At 39.1% G+C, this 23,566-nt stretch overlaps 1 protein-coding gene across 3 annotated transcripts in view; it reads right to left on the bottom strand.

The window, feature by feature from the left end:
- The window catches only part of PKNOX1 (PBX/knotted 1 homeobox 1), a 36,449-nt gene that overhangs the window by 8,720 nt on the left and 4,163 nt on the right, over nucleotides 1–23,566 (bottom strand). The window contains exons 2-6 of one of the 3 annotated variants that reach the window (XM_038139287.1): nucleotides 16,911–16,990; nucleotides 12,601–12,702; nucleotides 10,407–10,534; nucleotides 9,081–9,252; nucleotides 1,319–1,489 (exon numbers count right to left, since the gene is read on the bottom strand). In XM_038139287.1, coding sequence (XP_037995215.1) covers nucleotides 1,319–1,489; nucleotides 9,081–9,252; nucleotides 10,407–10,534; nucleotides 12,601–12,651 — 522 coding nt within the window. In that variant the 5' untranslated portion in view covers nucleotides 12,652–12,702; nucleotides 16,911–16,990. The remainder of the gene's footprint in view (nucleotides 1–1,318; nucleotides 1,490–9,080; nucleotides 9,253–10,406; nucleotides 10,535–12,600; nucleotides 12,703–16,910; nucleotides 16,991–23,566) is intronic. The other 2 variants (XM_038139303.1, XM_038139295.1) reach the window with 2 other exon arrangements.

Here is a 23,566-nt window from a genome sequence, read left to right as displayed (position 1 = left end):
TGCTTGTGTACTTTTGTAATTTGTTTTAGGTATTTTTGGCTCTAAAATACGTTTGGAGTTTAATCACAGGATTACCTTCAAAGAGAAAAATACTTCATTAGGGGTTCATCATTACCTACATTAACTTCCTCATTATCACCAACCATTACCTTTGAAAACCCTCATGAAAGCAACTGCTAGAAAAGATGTAAAACAGTTTTGAGAAATTTTAGTTCTAGGTATGTAAAGAATAAAGAAGCAGTTTCCAAAGGCAAGAGGGGAAAAGGACAAATGAAATGACCCTTGATGCTCTTATTACAAGCATCAAAGCTTTAGAATTTCAGTTATTACCTCAATTCCTTCAATTCAAACATAATGTATTAAATATTCAATATGTTTTATTCTGCTCAAGATAGCTCTTACTCAACCTTGGACATGCAAACTCTTACACATTTCCTTAGTATGTATGAATAGTCTCTTTTGATAGCAAATGCAAAATAGGTCCCTTGTGTCTCTACAGAAAACTGTAAGAGATATACAGAAAAAACCTTTGAAAAGCTGGTTTTGCCTGATTTTAGAATCTCCTTCCACACTTCCAGACATCGAAACCTATAAAAGGAGTCCATAAAGTGAAGTTTAAAAGTCATTGGGGCTTTTTTTAATACAGAGCATTAGACACATGAGTATTTCACAGAAGGGCCATGCCCTAAGACTCAGGATCAAGTGGGTACTGGGGTGGCAGGGCTCACTCTTCACCATCTGACAGCAAAAACATCAGCCATAACCTATTAATTGTGATCCATTTAATAGAGAAAATGCAATATTGCAACTTTAATCCATCAGATATTGTCTATTTATTCCAGAATACAGGTTGTGTATAACATATATTAGTCATCTCAATGTTTTAATGAAGGAGGCAGACTAAGGAGGCCTTAACAAGCAAAATTTTTCTTCTTAGTTTATTCTGTTTCCTAACCTCCTTCCAACCAAACAGCAAATCCAGGCTATTCTGAATATCTCCACTTGCTGAACTGAGAAAAAAAATCATAAAAGGAAGACAGATAATAAAAAATTGCCTCTGTGCTCTGGCACATTTCAATAAATTTTTCCATCAGGCAGTGGCACAAAAAAACCCAAACCAAAACATATAAAACCAAACCAAACCAAGAGAAAAAACTCAACAAAACAAAAAAAACCCTCTTTCTACTCTTAATAACAGATTTGAGAGAATACAGGAAACTGCAGAAACTCTGTTGGCAAACCAATAGCAAAAGAAGCACAGCTAGAACTTCCTAAGGAAATCTAAGCAAAAATCCGCTGAACAGCATTTGAAACACACCTGAGATTGCACAGGTGAATAAGGACTTCCAGGCTCTCCACTTAATAGAGTTTCACTATTCATTTTTGTCTTCAGGCAGGCAATGTAACGACTACAGAAATCCTTGCAGAGTTCATTAACCTTTTCTAGCTCCAGCAGATGGATCCGCAGAACCTGGATTGCTTTTACCATCTGAGGGAGAGAATTGGGAAAAAAAAAAAATCAGAAACAAAACAACTGTTCCTTAAAAAAAAAAAATTAATGTGAGATTTAAGCAAACACTGCTTCCCAGTAACAAGGATCACCCAATTAAAGCCGAGGTTCTAATTGCTAAATCCTGGAATGTGAAAGGAACAGGAGGAGACTGCCACACGGGGGAAACAGAACAGGCCAACAAAGTGATCTTTGTCATGTGTGACACTTCAGGAAGACAGAGCAGCTCAGGTGTCACAGGGCACAGGATGAGCCTGGATGTCCATGTGGTCTTTAACCCCCTCTACACCTCTGGGGCACAGACCACACAAGAGTGGAAGCGATGGAAAGCAATCCCATCCCCAGAAGTGGTTTGGAAGGCAGGGCTGGGACAGGCTTGGCCAGCAGCAGTGGTTCTCTGGAGCTCTACAAATCAGAAACACCAGGTTCAGCTCCACGTTACACCCTGACACAAGGAAACAAGAAGGGTTGGAGATCCAGTGAGAAAGAAAACACTCCTGTGATTAAGCATAAATTTGTTCCACAGATTGCTAGGGAGGATGAAAGTTTTTCTTTTTCAATACGATTAGAATAAAGAGGTCCCAGATTTAGTCACACTGTTCAACAAAGCTTAAAGTAATCAAACAGTTCTTCAGTGCTACAGCTTTTAAGTTCCCCTGTGATTGTATGTCAATTCTCAGGTAAAATCTTGTGAGAACTTTCAGGTGAGGAGACTGATTCTGAAATACAAAACATTAAATACAAAGCACTAAACCAAATTAAAGAAAAATAATCCGTGTTTAAGCTAAAATCCAAGTACAGGAGATATGTATGTGAGGAGAATACTTGTCATGCTCACTGTGAGAAAAGCACTGTAAGCCTGGATAACCAATGGTATTACATACTGCATAAAAATAGCTTAGGTGATTGGAAGGGTCATGGCAGAAGATCAGAAGCTAAAACCAAATCCAGATGGTCTAACAGCAGCAAGAAATCCAGGACATTCAAATATGTACACAACACACCAGCAAAGTAATTATTTTTTATACAACATGCCATCCCCAACGTTTCTGTGCTGTGCTGGATCTCTGAGACAAATATCCTTCAGTTCCATGAAACTGAACAGTTGCAATTTTAAAGCATAGTGCAGAGCTTGACTTCACAATTACTTGGAAAAATCTGTCCTATGTGAGGGGTTATTTACCTGGGCAGAGCACTGAATCCAGCGAACAGAAATCAGACCCTCCAAACTCATCTATCTATTACTTCCAGCTCCAGAAGCCAACTGGGAGCTGAAGATGCCTTTGCTCAAGTCACCCAAAGGAGATCAAGGCAGGAAAACTTTTGAGTGTGCTCCCCTCTCCATCATGACATTTTAGCTTTCATTTTCCCTGTTTTTTGAACAATAGGTTCTAGGACACTCAGTGTAGACAACTGCATGTTAAAATAAACAAGATGAAAAAAAAATTAAGAAATGAAATGATTTTTAAAAAAATTCTTCTCAGGGATAAAAAAAAAAACCAAAAAAACATCTTTCAAAAAACAGCTGCAGAAACACCTGAGCTGTAGATTTGAGGGAATTGCTCCAAATTAATATCTGGTAACTCTTGTGACCTATGACACTGAAAGCCTTTGGAACACTGAGTGCAGTGACCCAGCGCTGAGACACAAACCAGTGATTTCCTAACCCAGCTCAGGTTGCTGTTTAAACTGTGCTTAAGCACCTTTAAACACAACCAAGTTAAAGCATGCAAAAGTAACTAAATTTTAACACAAAATAAAGATCATCTGGGTATCAAGAAATTCTGTCTCTGTTTCAGAGACAAAAAAGCTTAAAATAGAAAATTCTTCATGTGTGACTGATTAACAAATTACATATCATATTAGTGAGTGCTTTAAACATTCAGCTAAAACTGAGGTAACAAAATATGGTTTTGGACACATAATATTTGACCATAATAGAGATTAGTTTATTTTTGCTTAGTCAAGAGAGAGCTGGGGTTTTTAAACATTAGCCAAAATTGTACTGTTTATTTATCAGCATGTGCTTGGAGGAAAAAAATGAAAGGCCTTTCTTCAGCTTAGACTTCATTTAAAATTGATGGTTGATACTTGAGGTGAAAATTGAATTAAAGTCAAAATTACCCACAAGCCCAAATTCAGTAACACTACCCAGGTTTCTGCAGGGCCCCTCTCCATCCCACTGCTCCTGTAGGAAGCTGTGCTGCTGTGCTTAGGAGGAAAACAAAACTTTGTAAATATGCCATGCCTGTCACCAGGACTTATTAATTCATTTACAGCTACATTAATTGTGGCCATATGGCTCCTGCTCTCTTGCAGCACAGGTGGACCAAACCTAATGTCAGCAGAAGTTCACTTTTCCCTTAAAACTACAAAAATCAAGAACTCCGGATAAAATAACTCAAGTTGGACAAAGGTAATACAAAGAGGTGTTTTCAGACAGGTCACAGCAGCAGGAATATTTCATTCAGTGCTACTGCATAGAATATGCCACGGAAAAATGACATTTTACAGCTGATTCAGTCTTTTCAGCTGTAGCAATAAAACTGGAGTATCACTTCAGAGAAATGCATGAAGATGAAGGAACCATGAGATTTGTGAGCATTCACACAATCCTAGAATGGTTTGGGTTGGAAGGGACCCTAAAGATCACCCTGTTCCAACCCCTGCCATGAGCAGGGACACCTTCCACTATTACTGAAATTGCTGTAAATAAAGATAATGGTAAACTAGTAGAGAAAGAGAAGTTATTGAAAAACTTCCAGTTCTTGCTATCAGGAGCCTATTCATATATAAATATGTCTCCAAATTTAAGAAATGTAGGCTATCTTTAGCCTAAATATGCTCTAGGTTGTGCCTGTGTCCTGCCTTCGGTGCCTCGAGCCTGTGGTGCAGAGGCACAGACACAGCACAAACTGCCTCAGTCCTGATCCCCAGCTCACCTGGGCTGATGGAAAACACTGAGCCACCGGTTTTATGGATTTCAGAGCACATCAACTGCACATGTGGGCAACATACATGAAAGAATCTCCATATGCTGACGCATAATCTCACTCAAATGACTCTACATTTGCAATAAAAACCAACTAGAATATATACATTCACAGCTTACCTACCTCCCTGACCCAAATCCTTCTGCAGCAGTTCAGATTTTCAGGGGAAAAACACAAACTCTGGGAGAAAAGCTATTTTGTTTTCATTTGTTTTGAATTGATAACCTCACTCCTCTATTTTGAGTCCTCAGCTGTGAGACATAGCTAGAAAAGGTGTAACTAGAGGTTTATGGAACAGTTCTGCACATTAAAACAGCAAAAACACTTCTCAGAAAGACTTGGTCAGTCAACACTCAAATGACATCAGCTGGCTTCACCTCTACAACTCAGGTTCCAGACACAACTAAAAATTCAAGAGAATTGAGAAGAGGGTACTGAACCAAAAATCCTTACCCCAAACGAAACAAAAAACTCAGGGGTCTTCAAAAAAGGCAGTGTCCTGTTCAAATACAAAAGGGAGAGTAGATTTAACACCCCTTGTTTTGTGTTGAGTCTAGACTTGACAAAGCCGTAAGTAACCTGCTCTGACTTCACAGCTGACCCTACTCTGTGCAGAAGGCTGGATTACAAACCTCTTGAGCTTGCAGGGCAGCCCAAACTATCCTATGGTTCTGTGAATGTGGAGTAATTAAAAAATCCAGCCATGTGTGGGAAGAGTTGACTCTGAACAGAAGCAACACGAGAGGCAGGAACCACCCTGAGGCAGTGTGGTATTTCTGCAGTGTCTGGGTTGGCAGTGAGCAACAAAAAAAGCGTTAAGCAATGGGTGTCTTCAAACATAAAATAATCTGTGAAGGGTCTAAAAAAACTCTCTGCAAGCACCCATGCTGAACAGCTTCTTAGACATGGAGGAGTCTGTGGATGACCTGTGCACAAAATGAGACTGATGGAGAACAAAGAGCAGTTGGTTCATTCCAGGATCTGTTGGATCTGTAAAAATGAGGCAGGGATAGCAAAGGGTTAAGAGGAAAAGTGTGTGGAGCTCCAACAGGTGACACTCCAAGTTATGTGGATAAGCTGAGCACACTTCCAGAAAGCAACAGAGACCACCAAAATCTGGTTATTGACAGCAAACACACATCTTCTGACACTGATGCTTGGTAAGAGGACTAAGGGGATGCAAATAACATTCCAAGAAGATACAGAGGAAGTTGAAGCTCTAGGAAAGCACATTTCCAGTCTAGTAACAACATGAGCACAACTTTCAGCTTCCACTTCCCACAGGATTTGAGAACAAGAGATCTGCAGGATGAACCACAGGGTCATCCCAGAGCACGTGGCCCTGGATTGCACCCAGACCTGGGAAAGACCCTGCACAAGTGAAAAAGGCCTGGTAACAATTCTCCTAAGAAGGCCTGGTAAAAATTCTCCTGGATTGACTATGATCCTTTGCCCTGCTGATTCGAGATCACCAGCTGATGTTGTTGGGAGAGCTAAACTGGGAAGAACAGAATCCCTGGACCAGAATCCCTCCATCTAGATAGTAACAAGGGTTTGAAAGCTGCTTTACAGGCAATTTAGCAATTTATCCTTAAAATCAAGTTTCAGGTGGATGCTACCCACATTTCCCAGTGCTGAAATCCTTTTTAATACTAAAGCAGGAAGCCACCAATTAATTCAGAATGGGAATTATAATACCAAAGTAATAAGATAATCTAGACCATAGCTTAGTAAGAGCTACTCAAATTGGAACAAGCATCCACTGCTCTTAATGAACTTCCTTTCTGGTCAAACTGATCTAATGTCTGTGTCACCCAGATTAACATTCTGTGGTCCTCTGGATGAACTCCAAACTCCTCTTGTGGAGTATTCAAGGCACTTCAAGTGAGTGCACAATGTGGAACATTGCCAGGACTGTAAGTGACCCTACAATCACTATCTGTAACCCTTCCTAATTTCTGTTATCTACCTAATTAGCCCACAGGCAGCACAGAGCATGGAATTATATTCTGCTGCTTTGGAGCTGTCAGTTGAAGCTCTGTCACAGAAACTGCAGTCTGGCTGAGTTCTACATGCCATATCTCAAAGAGCTTAAAGCTAAAAAAAAAGGAAAGAGCTGACCAATTTCCTTACTGTAACAGGCCTGTGACTCTCAGATAGGATTTGAATTTGGCTCTTTAGTATTGTGACGCTCAGTTCATCTCAGTTTAGGTCTGGCCCCGAGTTGATCCTACTGAGCAAACATTTACACCTTATTTGTTTGACTCTGCTCCACCCTTCTAGCCCAGTCTAATTATCAGTGTTAACAGCTTCTCCTTTCAGATGAATGGTTGAATTACCTTTGGAGTTAAAAAGGGAAGGACAGCATGAGCAGAAGATGGAACAAAGGTGCATAATAGTGTTTCTTGCTACTAAACTGAGACTTTTTAATTACTATATAAAACATATATATGACAGGAGGCAGAAAAAACTGCCTGTCTGCAGCCTTCTCTGCGGCAAGCACCAATATTTCAAGCTGAGAAGAGACTGAAAGCCATGCTAGCCAGTTCACAACTTAAGAGAAGCTTGTGCTCACTGCCCCACACCAAACGAAGAGCCTGTCAGAATGTCAGCTGTTCAGAGCTCCCAGCCTCCAGGACAGGCAGAGGACAAGCTGCACTCAGGTTTCATCTGGTATCCAGTAACAGAAAGTCACAGCTCACAATACAACCACAGGACAGGAGGTCAATGCCAAGGATTTTTGATTTTGCAACGTGGTTCCAGTTTAAGCCACTACTGACCTCAGCAGCCATGGAATGCAGGACATAAAAAATTCCTCACCCACTTCAAGCAAAACCAGCCAGGTTTGTGCAGCCCATCAGCAAAGGAGAACACCACATAATCCAAGAGACTTTGTCACTAGAACCACAAACTGAAACCATAAACAGGTCAATGACAGGAAGGACTATCTGAACACACCAGATCCAGCTACAACCAAAGCAAGCTGGATCTGAGAGTGTTTATGTATGACCAAAAGCACAGGGAACAGGCCAAGGCAAGCAGGATCTTTGGGAAACCAATCTTTGGAGGCTCACAGAAGCCACAGAGTAGCTGAGGTGGAAAGGGATATATGGAGATGGTTTAATCCAACCTCCCTGCTCAAAGCAAGGTCAGGCAGGGCAGGTTCCTCAGGGTCACGTCCAGCTGAGTTTGACTGTCTCCAAGGATGGAGATTCCACAGCTCTCTGGGATTCCTTCTGCCCCATAGAACCTATGAGGCAGCATTTCAGGATCTTGGGGCAGACAGGGTCTATGGGGCACAGGGGATCTATAGGGCAGGATTCAATCACCCTCACAGCAAAAAAGGTTTAATGGAACCTCCTGTTTCATACCCATTCCTGAGTAAGTTCATGCCCATTTCCTCTTGCCCTGATGAGTCAGTCTGTCTTTTTCTCCATGAAGGCTTGGCATTTCCCTTTGCTGAATCCATCAGGTTCCCATTTTTTTTTGCTTCTCCAAAAGCACTTAATGGTGGCAGAGCCATGTGTGCATCAGCCCCTCCTCCCAGTTTTGCAACACCTGCAAACCTGCTGAGGGTTCAGCCTGCCCCATCACCCCAGTCAGCAAGGGGGATGTTCAACAGCTCTGGGTCCACAATCAGTCCCTGGAGAACAGCACTTATGGGTAGCCCTCAACTGGACTTCATGCTGCTGACCAGAACTCCCTGAGCCCAGGGGTTCACCCATTTTTCAGTCCACCTCTCTGCTCACTTATCTCATCCCTGTCTTGTCAGTTTGTCTATGAGAATGTTGTAAGAGACCTCAAAAGTCAAGATAAACCACAGGCACTGTTCTTCCCTCATCCACTGAGCCACAGCTACTACATTCCAGCTATTAGACCTCAGATGTGCTTCTGAAATTAGAGAAATATGGATTAGAGAAATATGGGAAAACAGTGACTTTGTGTTGGATTCAGAGAGTTACAAATGAAGAAAATAACCTGAGGCTTAACAAGTCAGCAGACCTGCTTCATGCAGAACAGAACTAACTATGATTTTTGAGTAAAATATTGAAGGCAAGTATATTCAAAATAGTGAAATCACAGCTTCATCACAGAATGACTTTCAAAAAGCCTAAAGGAGTTAATGACATGAAAGAAAAAATTATATATGGTAAAGACTTTCTAAGATCATCTTTTAACAGCTCTTCCCTCACATTAACTAGCTGAAGCATGAGTTAAATAAAATTGGAAAAAAATTTGCATCAATTACATGTTTTTGATAAATATGTCAAACACCCAACACTCAAATTAATTTGCAGAGTCAGTCTGGCTATGGAAAGGATTTGTTTCTGTTTGTCTCCAATACACTCATGTCAGCTGAGAATAGGAAACAACTGTGAAGAGCTCAATGTAAATTTACAGATAAAAGGGAAAAGGGGCCAGAAGAAATTTTTAAATATATTTTTAATCATTAACATAAAGAAGAATCTCTCACAGGCAGAAAAATGTGAGAAGAAACTACAAGGACCACTTGAGATCAGAAATTAGGGAGAAGCTGCAAATGTATTTCAGAAATGAAAGAAACAGCTAATACTTACCAAATTATCAGTTTCTGGATCTTCACAGAAAAAGGGTTTTCCTTCTTTCTCCTGTTTCCTTACGAAGTTTTCAATATCTACATCAAAACTGGCAGAAGTTGTGCCTTCTGAGCCTTGTGTAGATTGCTCACATTTTTCAAATAATAGTGCTAACAAGGGAAATAGTGGGTGCCTAGAAAAAAAACAGTTTAAATACATGAATAAGTATTTTCACTTATGTGAAAATTAAGACATCTAGCTCAGAAAAGCTCACAGTCACTCATGTGAGTCTGACAAGTTCTGGAAAAGACTGCATATAACAGCATTGGCTAGAGCAAAATAAGATAAAAGTTTATTTTCATTTTGATTTACCCCACTCCAGAGACAAATACAGCAGTAAAATATGTATATATTTAACTAAAGAGAACAATCACAAGCAAAAAAGCTCTGACTGTTTAATTCACTGTAATTGAGTGGCACTGAGACAGATTAATACAGTGCACTAGAAATGAGATTTAGGATTTACAAAGAGGATGAATGCAGATTTAAATGAAGCCAGATAAAATTAATTTATTCTTCAATGTGGGCCATACTTACACATCATGAAATAACTTTAAAAAATTGAGAAGTATATTCAGGCTGTGCTCAGAGGCCTCCTGTGAAATCATGCTCTAAGGAGAAGATTTTGTTAGCACAATTCTGTAAATGAATGGATACATCTTTCTGCCTCAGGTTGAGGGTTTTTTGGTGTTTTGTTTGGCTTTTTCCTGTTTTGGTGGTTTTTTGGGTTTTTTTTTAACCTGAAAACCAGTAATAATTCTGTCTTTATAAAGTAGTTAAGGTGAAAGAACACTTAACCACATGAAAACTGAGCAAACTGCATAGCACAGCACTTTTCACTGAAAAATCTCAAATTAGTGTGCTCATACATCAATATTTAATCCATTTTGAGCTAATTACTGGGGAATAGATTGTTATCCCTAAAGAAAAAGGAATAAAGATTGACCTAATTACAATAAAAGTAAAAACTCATATTAAAGATAAAAACAACAATATGACAAATACTGACCACAGTTTAAAAGCAAAAACAGCTTTTTAGATTTGGCAACCACACTTAGAATACCCTTTAAAACTGCTGAAATTGAAAAATCCCACAAGCTCAGGAGGCTTTTCCTTGGCTGATGACTGCCAGTGAAGCCTATTTGGTCTCACTCCTTCCCTACAAACGATGGAGACAGCCAAGAGATCACCTAATTTTAAACTACTTATTATTTATTTATTTAAAACCCCCCAAATCCTCTGCCCTATCCTTCACCCTTCAAAAGACAGAACAGAGTCCATCACTACCTGTAAATGGCCTGCTTGTCTGCATCCATTGGAGTCTGAGATTCTACAGGGGCAGGACTCACCCCTTCGGCATCGGTTTCAGAGCAGTTGGGATCTTGTTCAGTTTTTAACTCTGTTACCACTTGCATCTGTAAAAAAAAAAAAAAAAGAAGTAAATCTGTAGCCCTGACGTAAAAGAAGGGTGCTGTGTTCTAAGGAAAGAGCAGTGCAAAGGGCTCCTAAATTGCCAGAAGGTTGGTGTGACTTGGCAGTGACACAAGAAGTTGTAGCAGCAACAAAACCCCTCTTTTAATCCCTGACACTTTTTGATGGATAAAGGTCATTTCCAAGTTTCAGCATTTGGCTTTAAAATGGGAATGATAGATATTAGTAAATTGTTGAAGCATTTTGTCTCTGAAGTGGCTGTTTTTGGAATAGCCTAGAGTACACTGCTCCAAAAAGTTCATGGGAATGTCTGCATGAAAATCCTTTAGGATGAAATCAATGTAAAGAAAAGTTTATGCACTTGAGATTTCCTTTTTATTTTGCTTTGTATAAGGGTGCTGAAGAAAAGGATCTTCTAGGGGTTTTTTGTCCATTAAAATGCTCATTTGCTTAAAAAGATCTGAAATATTCTGTGTCCCTCCAGTCCTTCAATAATAGGAGCATAACCTCCTGTGACCTTTAGCACTCCATTTTACATATTGCAAGAACCAAGTATTTAAGGCTCTCAAACTACAGGAGAACAGCAGTAATTCCTCCTACACATCCATTTTACCCACATTTATACCATGGAAAAGCACCACAGAGCCACAGCTTCACCTGAGCACCTCCTAAATTGCATTAGGAGGCTGGGCACACCTTTGGGGTGCTTTGAAGGTGTTCCAAGTGGTTTTTTTCCATCACCTCCAGCTAAATATCTTCTGGACTAAAAGGTCTTCCAGGAACCTGAACTGTGAAAGTCACAGTTTCCACCCCTCAGCCCAAACTCTTTGGTTTTCTCCCATTTGAGCATCTGCACAAGGACATGAAACCACTGCAATCTTCTCTCTTAATTCTCTTTTACCTCAGGTAGAGGTCAGACACTGTTCTAGGGACCTCCTGGCAGCCAGAACTGACAGCTCCAGAAACTATGAGAGAGCCCGACTTTAACAGAATTTATTTCCACATAACAGCAGCAGAAAAAGTTATATTATTCTTAACAGTCTGGGAGAACCAAAAGATTTGTGCTTTATTACCCAATGGGGCCAAGCCATCTTCTAGAAAAATCAGAAACTGAGAAATTTCAGCATCTCCCACCCAAGAGAGCAGCCTGCCTTGCAGAGAGCTCCCTCAGCAAGCAGAGAAGATTTTCAAGCCAGAATGGTTAAAAAAAAAAAAAAAAAGTAACTAATGGACTAATTTCTTGACTAATGACAGGAAGGAGGAGCAAATTAGAAGGGGATGACTCAGACAAGTGATTATAAATGTTGGCCATACATCTGCAGAGTTTGAAGGGAGGGAGTGTGTTCAGTTAGGGTTCCATTGCCCTAGGAGGAGGAAACAGCTCACTTAAAACTGTAAGTTTTTTTCTATGGACCATTTCCAAACTAGAAAAACAGCAGGCACCTGAATTACCCATCTATCTTGGACACTGAGAACTTGAAATACACAAGAAATAGGAAGAAAAATCTCTCTCTCAATCTATTCTTTAGAAATAAACATATTTTACTTTCACTGCCACAGGATGGTAGGTATTTGCTGGGGGAATAAAGTCAAATATGTCAAACAGGTGAGAGAAGAGAGAAATTAGAATTGCAATAAAAGAAACAAACAATAAAGCTAAAAATCAAAAATCTGACTGCATTCAGATGAACATTTTATAGGAGATGTGGAAAGTTGCTGGTTTTTTTCTGACTGTTCCCCATTGTTGCCATCTGCTGACAGAAGTACTTGTAGTTATAGCTTAGGGCTGACACAGAGAAACAGAAAAATGGGTCTTCAGAGGAGAGGCCACCTCACAACTTGCCTCCAGTTAACAGCATTTTAATTTAGCGATTTAAAGTGTAAAACTACACAGCATGTTGTACAAAAAAGAAACATGAGCAGATATACATGGCTATGTTTCATTATTCCAGCTTAAACAATGCCAAAGCAGGCACTAAGCACAAAGTCACTATTTTTTTTCCCTCTTCCTAAGTGTATTTAGTTCCTAGAGAAATGAAAACACACCTACCTGTTGTCCATCTTGATAGTTGTCTATACTTAATGTCTGTGTTGCCATCATGGTTATTAAGAAATTAATTGTGTCAAATCATCATAAGTGTGAACAAATAGTCTTTAAAGAAAAACAAATAGTCAGTTAAAAAAAGTGGCCACTTAGAATTCAGTTCTAAAGGGGGATGAAAAAATAAAGGTAGAAATTCAGATTATTGCACGCCACTCAGTTTATTGACAACAATAGCCACATGCAAATTCAAACAACAAATAAGTTCAGTTTGGAAATATACAGGTTTTATAAGCAAAAAGTTCATTGTCTCTTTATATTTTAAAGTAAAACTTTTGGTAAGAGGCTGAGGTTTTTTTATACTCACAAGCTCAAGTGAACTCTAGCATTAATTTCTGCACTACTTAACTGATATTCTAAGGTCATACATGAAATCTAGAAATGGGCAGGTTTGTGTTTCTGTTTTGGAAAGGCTCCCAACCCACTGAGCATCACTGTAACTGAAATAAAAATAGTTAAAAATTATTAACCATATGCAAAATGTTAAGGAACACCCTGTTCACTTTTTGGGTGTGAATCCCAGATTCTAAAGTAGGGCTGAAACTACTTTGAGAGACCAAGCCTCAAATCACTTCTGACATCAGGAACTTGCCATCCAAGTCATTTAAGGTTCAACAAAGAATGGACCAATATCTAACAATTTTACAACAACTAGGCCCAGGTGATTATAAAGTTTCAAAAGAGACCTAGGAATTCAGAACTCTCAATTTCAGAGACAATTGATACTTTGGGAAATACTAATTACAATAGGATTTAAACACAAGTAAATGCATCAGGTTATTCTCTCTAGGCAGTAGCTGGAGTTTGGTGCCCAAACGAGTTAAACATTTTTAAATTAAGACATACCATAATTAAAAAAAAATAAATTAGCAAAGCACTACCACCAGATAGAGTGTAGCCAACAAATTATTACTTCACATTTCATTTTCTTGTCAGATCTGCAGCCATTACAACTGAAATCACGTAACTCATTAAGCTATTACCAGTAACTATTAACACAGAAGTCAATTTTCTTTGACACATAGGAGTTCTAATGTTTAGCTACTATTAAAAAAATCCGTATTAAAAAAGAAGTCAGAGCTCATGTCTTGAAAAACATTATATCCAGGTAATAATTCCAGGCTTTCTGGTTTTTTTTTCACTTATGTCAGTATTGAAGAACTAAGTTTTAAAATTTTCACCACTTTAGGATCTGAGACAGAATTTTTTTTTCAATGTGTTCAATCACTAAAAATTTTAAAACTATTTTATGTCCTTCCCCTATTGCATATTACTCCTGCATATGATCATTTTTAAGAGCAATTTTTACATTTCTGGATATCTTCCCCTACAGATTACAACATTCTCAAGTGAGTGTTTCATTTTGCAAACACAGGACAAATTTCAACGTTCCCTTCTTTGACAACAGTTTCAGGCACAGAGACAAACCGAACTCCTCAGGAGAAACCTCAAGCCTTACTTTGCATCAAATTCACTCAGTGTAATTCTTAAGTATGAGTGCAATTGTTAAAATCTTTTTTTAAACAGCTTCAAAGACCACAGAAGTTCACCAAGATGATGTAAGCTTGGTTTCCTCTAAAAACTAGGTTATATCTGTTTTTACAGAACATCAATATTCTTTCTTTAAAACTCCAAAAACATGACTGATTTCTCCACCAAAATTAAAAATACAAAGGGAACAACCTAAGTGCACTCACTGATAGAAGTACTTCAGAAGTACTTCAGATTTTAATTTTTTTTTTACAGTTACAAATCATTTAGTGTTAAAAGTTAAATCAGCATTTGCCACAATAAGTGAGAAACCTCTCAAAATACTTTAAGGGAACACATTCTGAAGTATCAGTCCTGTAAGCATTTGTCTGATGTTTAAACATTTATTTTCTTTCATAAATGGCAGCTGACAGCCAATGCAAGTGCCTGCCTGTATCGACAGAGTGAACAGACACATAGAAAATGCTGCTTTTCTTCCTTCTCAAAAGACAAACATTTAATTTATGACTGTGACATCCAAAGCATGGACCAGACTACCCTCAAAATAAAAGCAGAACAGCTGAAATGATCAACAAAGAAAGAGCAAACACTATTTAATGATTATTTTAAAGCTAAGCCCCACAGAAAACACTGCAAAAGAAACTGTTTAACTGTGAGAGAAAGATGAAATTCTTAGGCAAAAATGAGAAAATAAAAGTAAAACTTCTGTTGGAGTTTTAGAAGAGGAAGAAAGTCTTAAGAGTTCTAAGGGATGTAAGATCATATTTGTGGCATGAAGAAAAACCTGGAGAAGGAGGCCACAAAGATAATACATGTAAATTGGTAAAGACAGTAGGACATGGCAAGAATTTTTGGAGAACAAGACAAGCTGGACTGACCCCTCCTTCCAGATTTCCATAATGAAGAGACGTTCCACATCTGGAAGGCCCTCAGGCCACACAAAAGAAGAAAGGAGGTGCACAGCTTTGAGCTAGATCCATGGATTATTGCATCTAGAAGGACTTTTGTCATATTTTCTCTCAGGGGAATGACTGGAAAGAATTCTACATGGGTATTTCCTTTATTTCTCACAAGAGCTTCCCCTCTGCCTTATAATTACAGTAGAAAAAGATTAAGCTGTTAGGCAAGATAGGAACTGATGAGATTTAGCAAAGACAACAACTGCAAATCAAGAAGAACAAATTGAGCTAATCACACACTTAAATTGAGGCAATTAACTGAGGAATTACTTCTGTTCACTAAAAAGAAACATTTCCCCATTACTCAGTAGAGGCAAGAAACAAACTGTGTTAAACTTTAAGAAAAGTAACTGAGCAGGTATTTACAGATTTGGCTTTCATGCCCTCATTTGGGATGCAGCAGCAGGGCTGGTTAGCAGGCACAGCCCCAGCAGATGCTCAGGCTGCAGACAGCCACGGGGCTGCTATCGCTCCCAGATGTTTATCACTCCTCCTCCACCGAGCTCACACAACACGTGGATGGTTTCTGACCCTTTTTACACCGAGTCAGCCAGGCTGGTTCAGGCCTCTCCCTGCTGAAGGTGGCTGTGATGGAAAGCAGCTGACTTGGTCTGAAGCGGTCGCGGCGCGCTCCAACACGCCCTGCTCTTGGCTGACCTACTCGTGTGTGTCCATCCTCAGCTCACAGACCACCTCCAACCAGCACACTGTACCTCAGGACACTGAGTGTTTGGGTATCTGAGGTGAACCCATGAATATATGACTTCTGGACATCATAGCTTTCAAAATGCCAATTATTCTCTGTGAAAGAAATCAAGAGCGGAGGGGAAAGTGTGTTTTTGTTTTATATTCAAAGACTTACAAATAACAAAAATAACCTGAGGGTGAGTCTGCTGGTCTGCTTCACACAGAACAGAACTAACTCTCATTCTATTTATTTTGAAAGTAAAGGGTGTAGAAAACTCAAGGAAGGAAACACTTAAGGTCATGTAACTGGAAGCTGATGCATGACCTGCAATCAGGAACTCCACTGATACCTGTGGTGAAAGAATTTCATAAAAGATCATGGTCTACAAAGCAAAGGGAAAAACAAAAAAGAGAAGCCTTTTATAAAATGAGGTATGAAGGGAAATGTAAAGCAGAAAGGAAGCTAAATGAAGGGGGTAATCATAATTAGAAATGTGGAGAGCTTGTGCAAGTTGAGTATGTGAGAGAAGAGATTAAATGTGAGCTGAAACATACACACAAAGCGATCACTTGACATTCATCACTCCACTCCTTGCTTGTTCCACTTACTCCTTCATAATTAAGGGCACAGGGACCACCCAGTAACGTTAACAGAAGGTACAAGTGAGCTGCTGGAGATCAGTGGTATCATTTTTAACATACACAAGCTACAACAGATGTTTGTAAGAGATATAAATAGTTACGCTTCAGGCTAAGACTTAACCACCAACTCTCTTAGGGTTGTGAAGGAGCTACCCGACAGACTTGTTAACAAGTAATCATTCCTTCTAATTTTCCCTCATACTTGTTTCTTTGAAGTCCTTCAGAGAGAAATGCATGACTGGCAGATTCGGCATGGCTCTTTGTTCATTCTTATTTAACTTTAGTCCTGGCACTTGCTGTGTAACATTAGATGCTTACATTCACACAGCAAGTTAAAAAGAAACAAAAATCAATTCTCTTGGACACATGAAAAGCAACTAGAACTGGCTTCCTTTTCAACACAATATAGGATGATATTTATTTCCAGGGCATGGTGTTTTCTGAAGAAGATAAAATATTTGCCATGAGAAAGCTGCTCACCCCTTTCCTTCAATGAGTTGAAGACATTATCTTGTTCCAGCACAGAGATCCCACTTATGTACAAGGTGGAAGACAAAAACCTAAAAACCAACACAGAAACAGTCAGAAGAAAATAACACCTTAGAACACACATTCTAAGACTCAGTATGATTTTTTTTTTAATTGTTTTACTATGTGGTTCCCTCATCAAGTGTTAATGAACAGACAGGAATTTTTTTGCACGTTTTGCTAATCTTTGCATTGTTAATAATCGCTAATCACACCCATTATCCCACGCTTGAACTTCTTATCCCATCATTTGATCTTCCTCTCATCTTATTCCACTCATTCTCTACATTCACCTTTGTCTCTGTTGACACCTCTAACAGAAGGCTCAGTTTGGATAATAACTCCCTCACTGTTCAACCTTCATATTTTACTCCTTGGCTCAGTGTCTGTCTGCCAAGACTAGACAAGACACATCCCAAAAATAGAACCACGAAATGCAAATAGGAGTAACTCACCACTGTTGTGAAAATGAAGCATAAAATCAAGAAAGGTGAGGATTTCCCCCCCCCATTTAAATCTCCTTCATAATCATTTGAATACAATCCATGATAAAATCAAAGCCTGATGCTAGAAATGGGCCACTGCTAGGAACGTGTCTTCTGTGAGGACAGGTTCTGCTACAGGATTATTCAGCCATTTTAAAAACCTTTCCAAAAATTACCACTTAAAATTACTTTAATTACATTTAATAGCACCCATTTGATACAGAAAAGCTACTTTTAAAAAGTAGTAAGGATTCTGAAAGCAAAGCAGCAAAGATTGTGAAAACATACTTAGAAAACGTAACTGCTGAAAAGCATTAAAAAACCATCTCAGGAGAAGTTCCAGACACTAAGGTTGCACAAAGGCCACCAGAAATTAAATGATGGCTAAAACACAGCTGAGATCTTTAATCTGATTATCTCTGTTTCTCACACAGATAAAGTTCATGGTAAGAACTAGAGAGAAAGTAACTCCAACATTTTTGAAAGGGAGATGAAACTAGTCTTTGAATTGGTCTTTAAATTAATTAAAATTTATGCACGTGTTGTTTTCCAAGAAGTGATGGTTTTCAGACAAATTCACATAAAAACAAAATGTGAAGGGCCACTCAATCTACATGCCATCTCTGGCTCATGAAACCTGGTTCTAAACAGGGCAGGGAAGGTATGTGAGGAGTTTAAAGGCAGTTTAAATTTCAGCCATTGGTTAGAGACTGAACACTGAGCAAGAAGGAGTTTCAGCCCAAAGTGATACACCTGGTCTTGAAGGTTCAAGGAGCAGATGGCACATTAAAAGTTCTTACCACTTTTCCTTAAACTGTCAAAGATCTATGTCTTCAGAAAATGGGCTTCTCTCATTTTTGCAGCTTCTTAATTCTGTTCTGAGGACAGTGTAACCCTCTTACTCCCTTCTTCACATGCCATGCATTTTGGTACTCATTCTCACTTCAATTTACTGGGCTACTTTCAAATAAAAGACTTCTCACTATTCATGGCATCTTCAGAACGGAGGTCACTGACAGAGAAATCAGGATTGATAAAGAGATGAATTATCCATTCCTTGTCTCTGCTCAGACATAAGGAGGACTAGTGCAAACCTGAAAATCCTGCTCCTGCATTCAGAAATAACTGCAGCCACGAACTGGCGGGGCCACTGCTGCCAGATCTGGTCAGTCAAATATTCAGTGTATGAAGAAGTTGCCCTTGCCTGCAAAGCCTTCCTGAAGCTCTGGAAACAGCAAATTTCTAGGCAGCTTATGAGATATTGAGGGCAGGAACAAAGAGGGGCTAAAGAAATGCAGGCCTGGATGGAAGATGCTGCAGAGGGAAGGATGTGGCTGAGGAGCCAGAGGATTTTGCAGTGGTATTGCTCATTTGAAAGAGACACTGGACAACATTTAATACTGCTGAACCCTAAAACATACCAGACAAGAGATCTGAGCTTGCAGATGATGTCTTGCACATTTCAGTGGGGGCAAGAAGAGGGAGCAGATACACCTGTTACAGGGTGGAGTCAACACCCAGGCACTGTGGAGTCTTAACCTGGACTTGCTATTGCCAGTTTTTGTTTTCCTTGAATTCCTCTGGCAGGCAAGCTTTAAAGTAACGCCATCATAATCAAAATACCTAACTATGAAACCAAAACAAAGGGCAGCTTGCTTTGTCTCTCAGAAAGTGAATCAGCACTGAGGTTTTTAACTACAAGGTAAAAGAGGAACTTGTTCATTCAAGCACGGCAGAGCCCTCGTTTGAGTCATCCTCTCATTTCAGATCACAGGAAGCAAAGACCTGCGAGTACATTCACATGAACAAATATGAGCAGACATTAAGGTCCGTGTATTTTTATAGATTCCAATAAGGATAGTAATAATTGATTCAAATAATGAAGCAGTAAGTAGAGCACACGCCAACATCCAGGATTCATTCCATCTTTGCTGCAGTTCATTTCCATCTCCGCTGACCTGCCCACGCAGAGTCATTCACAGAAATTAAGACAAACAAATCAATATGAAGTTGATGCAGACAAGTTTATTAAAACTCTTCTCCTCATTCAGCACCAAGGTGGCTTCCATTTCCTCTGTCTCATGTACTTAAACAGTACAGTCATTATTTAGAATATTATACTTTTAAGAAAGACAATGTTCCTGTTCAGGAACATAATACCAGCCTCAGAGAGTTTCATCACACAGATACAGCCACTCAGTTACTCTTCAACAGCTATGCTGTCAATTGCCCTGGGAGTCAAGCCCTAAAAAGCCACAAAACCAATTTTGGGCTGCAGTAAAATGAGATTTATTTTGTGTCACTTTGTTCCCTTTATTGTTTGGTGGTGCAATAGAGTTATTTATATGTTAATCTTGATGAATATGAGATTACATTTAAAAATGAATGCAAATTATACTTTAAGAAATGGAAAATTAAAAATAAATTAAAATCCACAACTAAAGTTGAGTTTCTGCAGAAATACAGGCTACACTCCAAGCTACCATCGACCTTTCTTTTCATGTAGGATTTTGAACAGAGATGCTATGTAATAGTGACTTTATTCAGCAAGACCTCTCCAACAGTGTATCCACTGCTTTGTTGTCCCATTAATCTTCCCTAGCATCCTCTTTTCATATCCCTCCATCTCAGACCCAAGCACCACCACACACTGTCACACAGCATGACCAACAACAAACCATCTCATTGCAAGATTTGTGTTCCTTTAGCAACTCCCTCTTTGTTTAAACTCTGCTTTTAGTACATTTAATTCCATAAACTCTCCTATCTGCAAGTACGAAATTAAAAAAAAAATATAAAAAATGTGCCACTTTATAAGCTAAAATTGCATATGCTGTTAACTGATAAAATGAATATTAAAGATGCATAGATCATGGGAATTTCTCCAGGCACAACAACAGAAATAAAACTGAGGGGATCCTGGAGTGAAGAACTCCAGCTCCTGATTCTGCACACATCCTTGGTGTGTACAGCAGCATATTTCTAGGGAAAGGTGCAAAATCATGGGTCACATTCCTGATTCCACGTCATCACCAATTCACCACAGTCCTTCTTAACAAGGATGAGAAAGATGAGGAATTCTACCCAATCCTGTCATAAAATGATGTATGCGAGGTAGCCTGTCCTCAGGTAGCTCTTGGAATTCTGGAAGGAAATCTTCGGGTTGCTCTCCTCCCTTCTGCAAAATAAAATCCTCATTCTTCTGACTATGGAAAGATCCTCAAATTCAAGGAACTTCCTGCAGCATCTCATTTCTCCTACCCAATTCACACTGTAATTTGACCCTGCTTTATTAGCCCCATAAAGTAATAGTAAGGAATTTAGGAGACTAAACAGCAATTTTGGCAAGAGAAAAACAAAACTTGGGGGAAAGGAAACCTCCCTCTTTAATTGTTCCAAGACTCTTGAGGAATTAGGGTATGAGGGAGCAAAAATATTTCCCATCACTCTCTCATCCACCACCAACATTCACATAATAAATGAAGATTCCTTTTTTTTTTTTTTTTCTGTATTCTTAAGACTACATCCAGGACTTTATGGGTCCAGCATGAGAATCCTCACACACACATCATGAAACCTCACACATATTTATTGTTACAGGACAGAGAAGGAGTTTTTGCCCTCAGTTTTTACCCAATGTGCTTTCATAACATGTTGGACCCAAGAATCAGGAAGATGGTGTCACATCTGCCTTGCTGCTCTCGTGGCAGGAGAGTGGCATTGGAAAGACTCCAAACACTCCTTAGATCCCACAGGATGTGTACCAGCACTTCCACAACTGGAACTGATCCTGTACAACTCCTGCTTACTGATAGTTAATTACTTTTTCAAACCAAATTTCATTTTAAAAAGACAGAAACATCTCAGTAAACAGAACAAAAAAGGTGAGAACTCCACCAGCCTCACAATTTCTCTGGCATTCCCCACATGGATAAAGAGGGTTGGTTACCCCTAGACACAAATCCATCCCTCTGCCACTGAAGCTTTTGGAGTATCCACACAAGCACCTCCCAAATTTCTTCATTTTGGAGACACTCGTGCAACCATCTCCTTCCAGGCAAATTAAACCAAAGCAACAGGAAATCCTATTTTAATCATGATTTGCATCAGCACCCAATAAACCGTGACTGAAATGAATCTTGTTTTGTGTTTATACTTTGTGGTTTCATAAGGAAGACACAGAATAACCACCAGTCTCTCTGCCTTTATTGCTATTGAATACTTCACAATGTGAGCAGTTTGTGTAAGCATGTGTTATGTTTTCCAACCTTTTTATTATAAAACCATAAAAGTTGCCAATTATTCTATGAAGGGGTGAATTCCTAATGCTGTTGAAGTACAGTTGAAGGGTGAATAGGAGTGTTTATTTAAATAATAAATGCATTTAAAATGGACTTTGGATGTTGAATGGATAAGAAAATGCCCTCTACACATTTTTTGGCATTTAAACAATTCATCAAGACCAGGATGTTCCCTTACCAATTATTTAATTTTTATATCGTTAATGATTTCTGGAATAACAACCCCATTAATGAATCATGCATTAACTTGGACCTGAAAGACACACAAAAAAACTGAAAGTGACACAAAATCCTGGCCCTGCAACCCTCTGTGAAATCCAATTCCAATCCATCACTAACTTTTCCAGAATCTTCCCTGTTCTGACTCCAACATTTGGTCAAACCTGAACAACTAACTTTGTTTTGCTACTAAGTTTAGGTCTTAAAATGAACTGTTATGGTTTTTGGTTTTTTTTTTTTAAAGTGAGGATGAAATAAAAACTCTTCCTTTCCTGGTCCACTCTTGTTTCCCACCTCTCCCAAACACAAGTCTCCATCCTCCCAGGAGTTATGACTGCTGCCTAAGTGTCCTGGGGTATAAAAAGACTATTTAGGATTAAACTTACCCATCACCTCTGCTGTGAGCTGCATCATGCTGAACTGCTTGGTCCAGGTGGTGCCTGCACAGGCAGGTGACGAAGGACCAACAGACAGGAAGACACTCACAGAATATTCAGGTAATTTAGATTATAAATATTTGCCCAGTACCATATAAAGCAGGTTTTCCAAGAGGTTTTGGTCTGTTGAAGGTTCTCAGTGAACAGCCACATGCTCCATGTGAATGCTTATGATCCTTTCCCCTCTGCAACACTAAAATCCACAATTCAGCTGCTGATATGCTCTTAAATAAGAAGAATCCTGCCTTTCTTATAAATTAACATATTTACTGAGAGTCATTCTCAGGATGCTGAGTCATTTTTAAGTTGGCAGAATAAAGAATAACCCTGTTCAAACGTATTCATCATGGCAAATTTCAGTAGGACTAAGAATTACGCTACTGAAATGAACACCTCAAAATAAAATAAAATAAAATAAAATAAAATAAAATAAAATAAAATAAAATAAAAATAATGATAACCAGGTAATCTTCCTTCTGGTAATGCTACTATCATAGCCTAGACCACATAAAAATGGGCTAGAAAACATCAATTAAGTGATCACAGACTGACCCAGAAGTCATTTAGTTACAAAATCATACAACACAGCACACACATTTTCATTCCCCTGTTCTCTAGGCACGTCAAAAATGTGTAAAGATCCAATTTCTGTTCTCTAATTGCCTCCGTTTCCTTGGAATATAAAAGGCTTGGACTTTATTTTTCAGCAAGTAGGATAATATCCTTTTCCCTTTGCTTTGTTTGCTGTGTAACTCATAAAAAGCCAAGCAGGATGTGAAGTACAGCCACACTTCCTAGCTTCTTCTACCATCAAGAAAAAACACAGGCAATTCCAAAACCTCACCAATAAAATAAAAATTGGAATTTGGAGGCTTAAAAGAAATGGATCTCTCTTTCAGTGTATCAGAAGTAAGCTGCTATTTTCTACTTTTTGCTTGAATTTCCCATCAGCTGCAGAAGAGAGCTGCAGATCCCTGGGCACAGCAGGGTGAGGGACAGTCTGTGATCATCACACTCAGCTCCCATTTCCAAAAATCACCTTTTGACTCTCTGTGTACTTAAACAGCCCTCATGTTTAACAGCAAATACGTCTTTTGTACACCCAGGTACTAAAAAACGAGAACACCACGGCCTGGAGCTGCTGCCACATCAAACCCCAACGTGTT

Source organism: Motacilla alba, chromosome 1 (genome assembly GCF_015832195.1).
Source record: "Motacilla alba alba isolate MOTALB_02 chromosome 1, Motacilla_alba_V1.0_pri, whole genome shotgun sequence".
Classification (NCBI taxonomy): Eukaryota; Metazoa; Chordata; class Aves; order Passeriformes; family Motacillidae; genus Motacilla; species Motacilla alba.
This window is presented reverse-complemented; position numbering and strand designations above follow the sequence as displayed.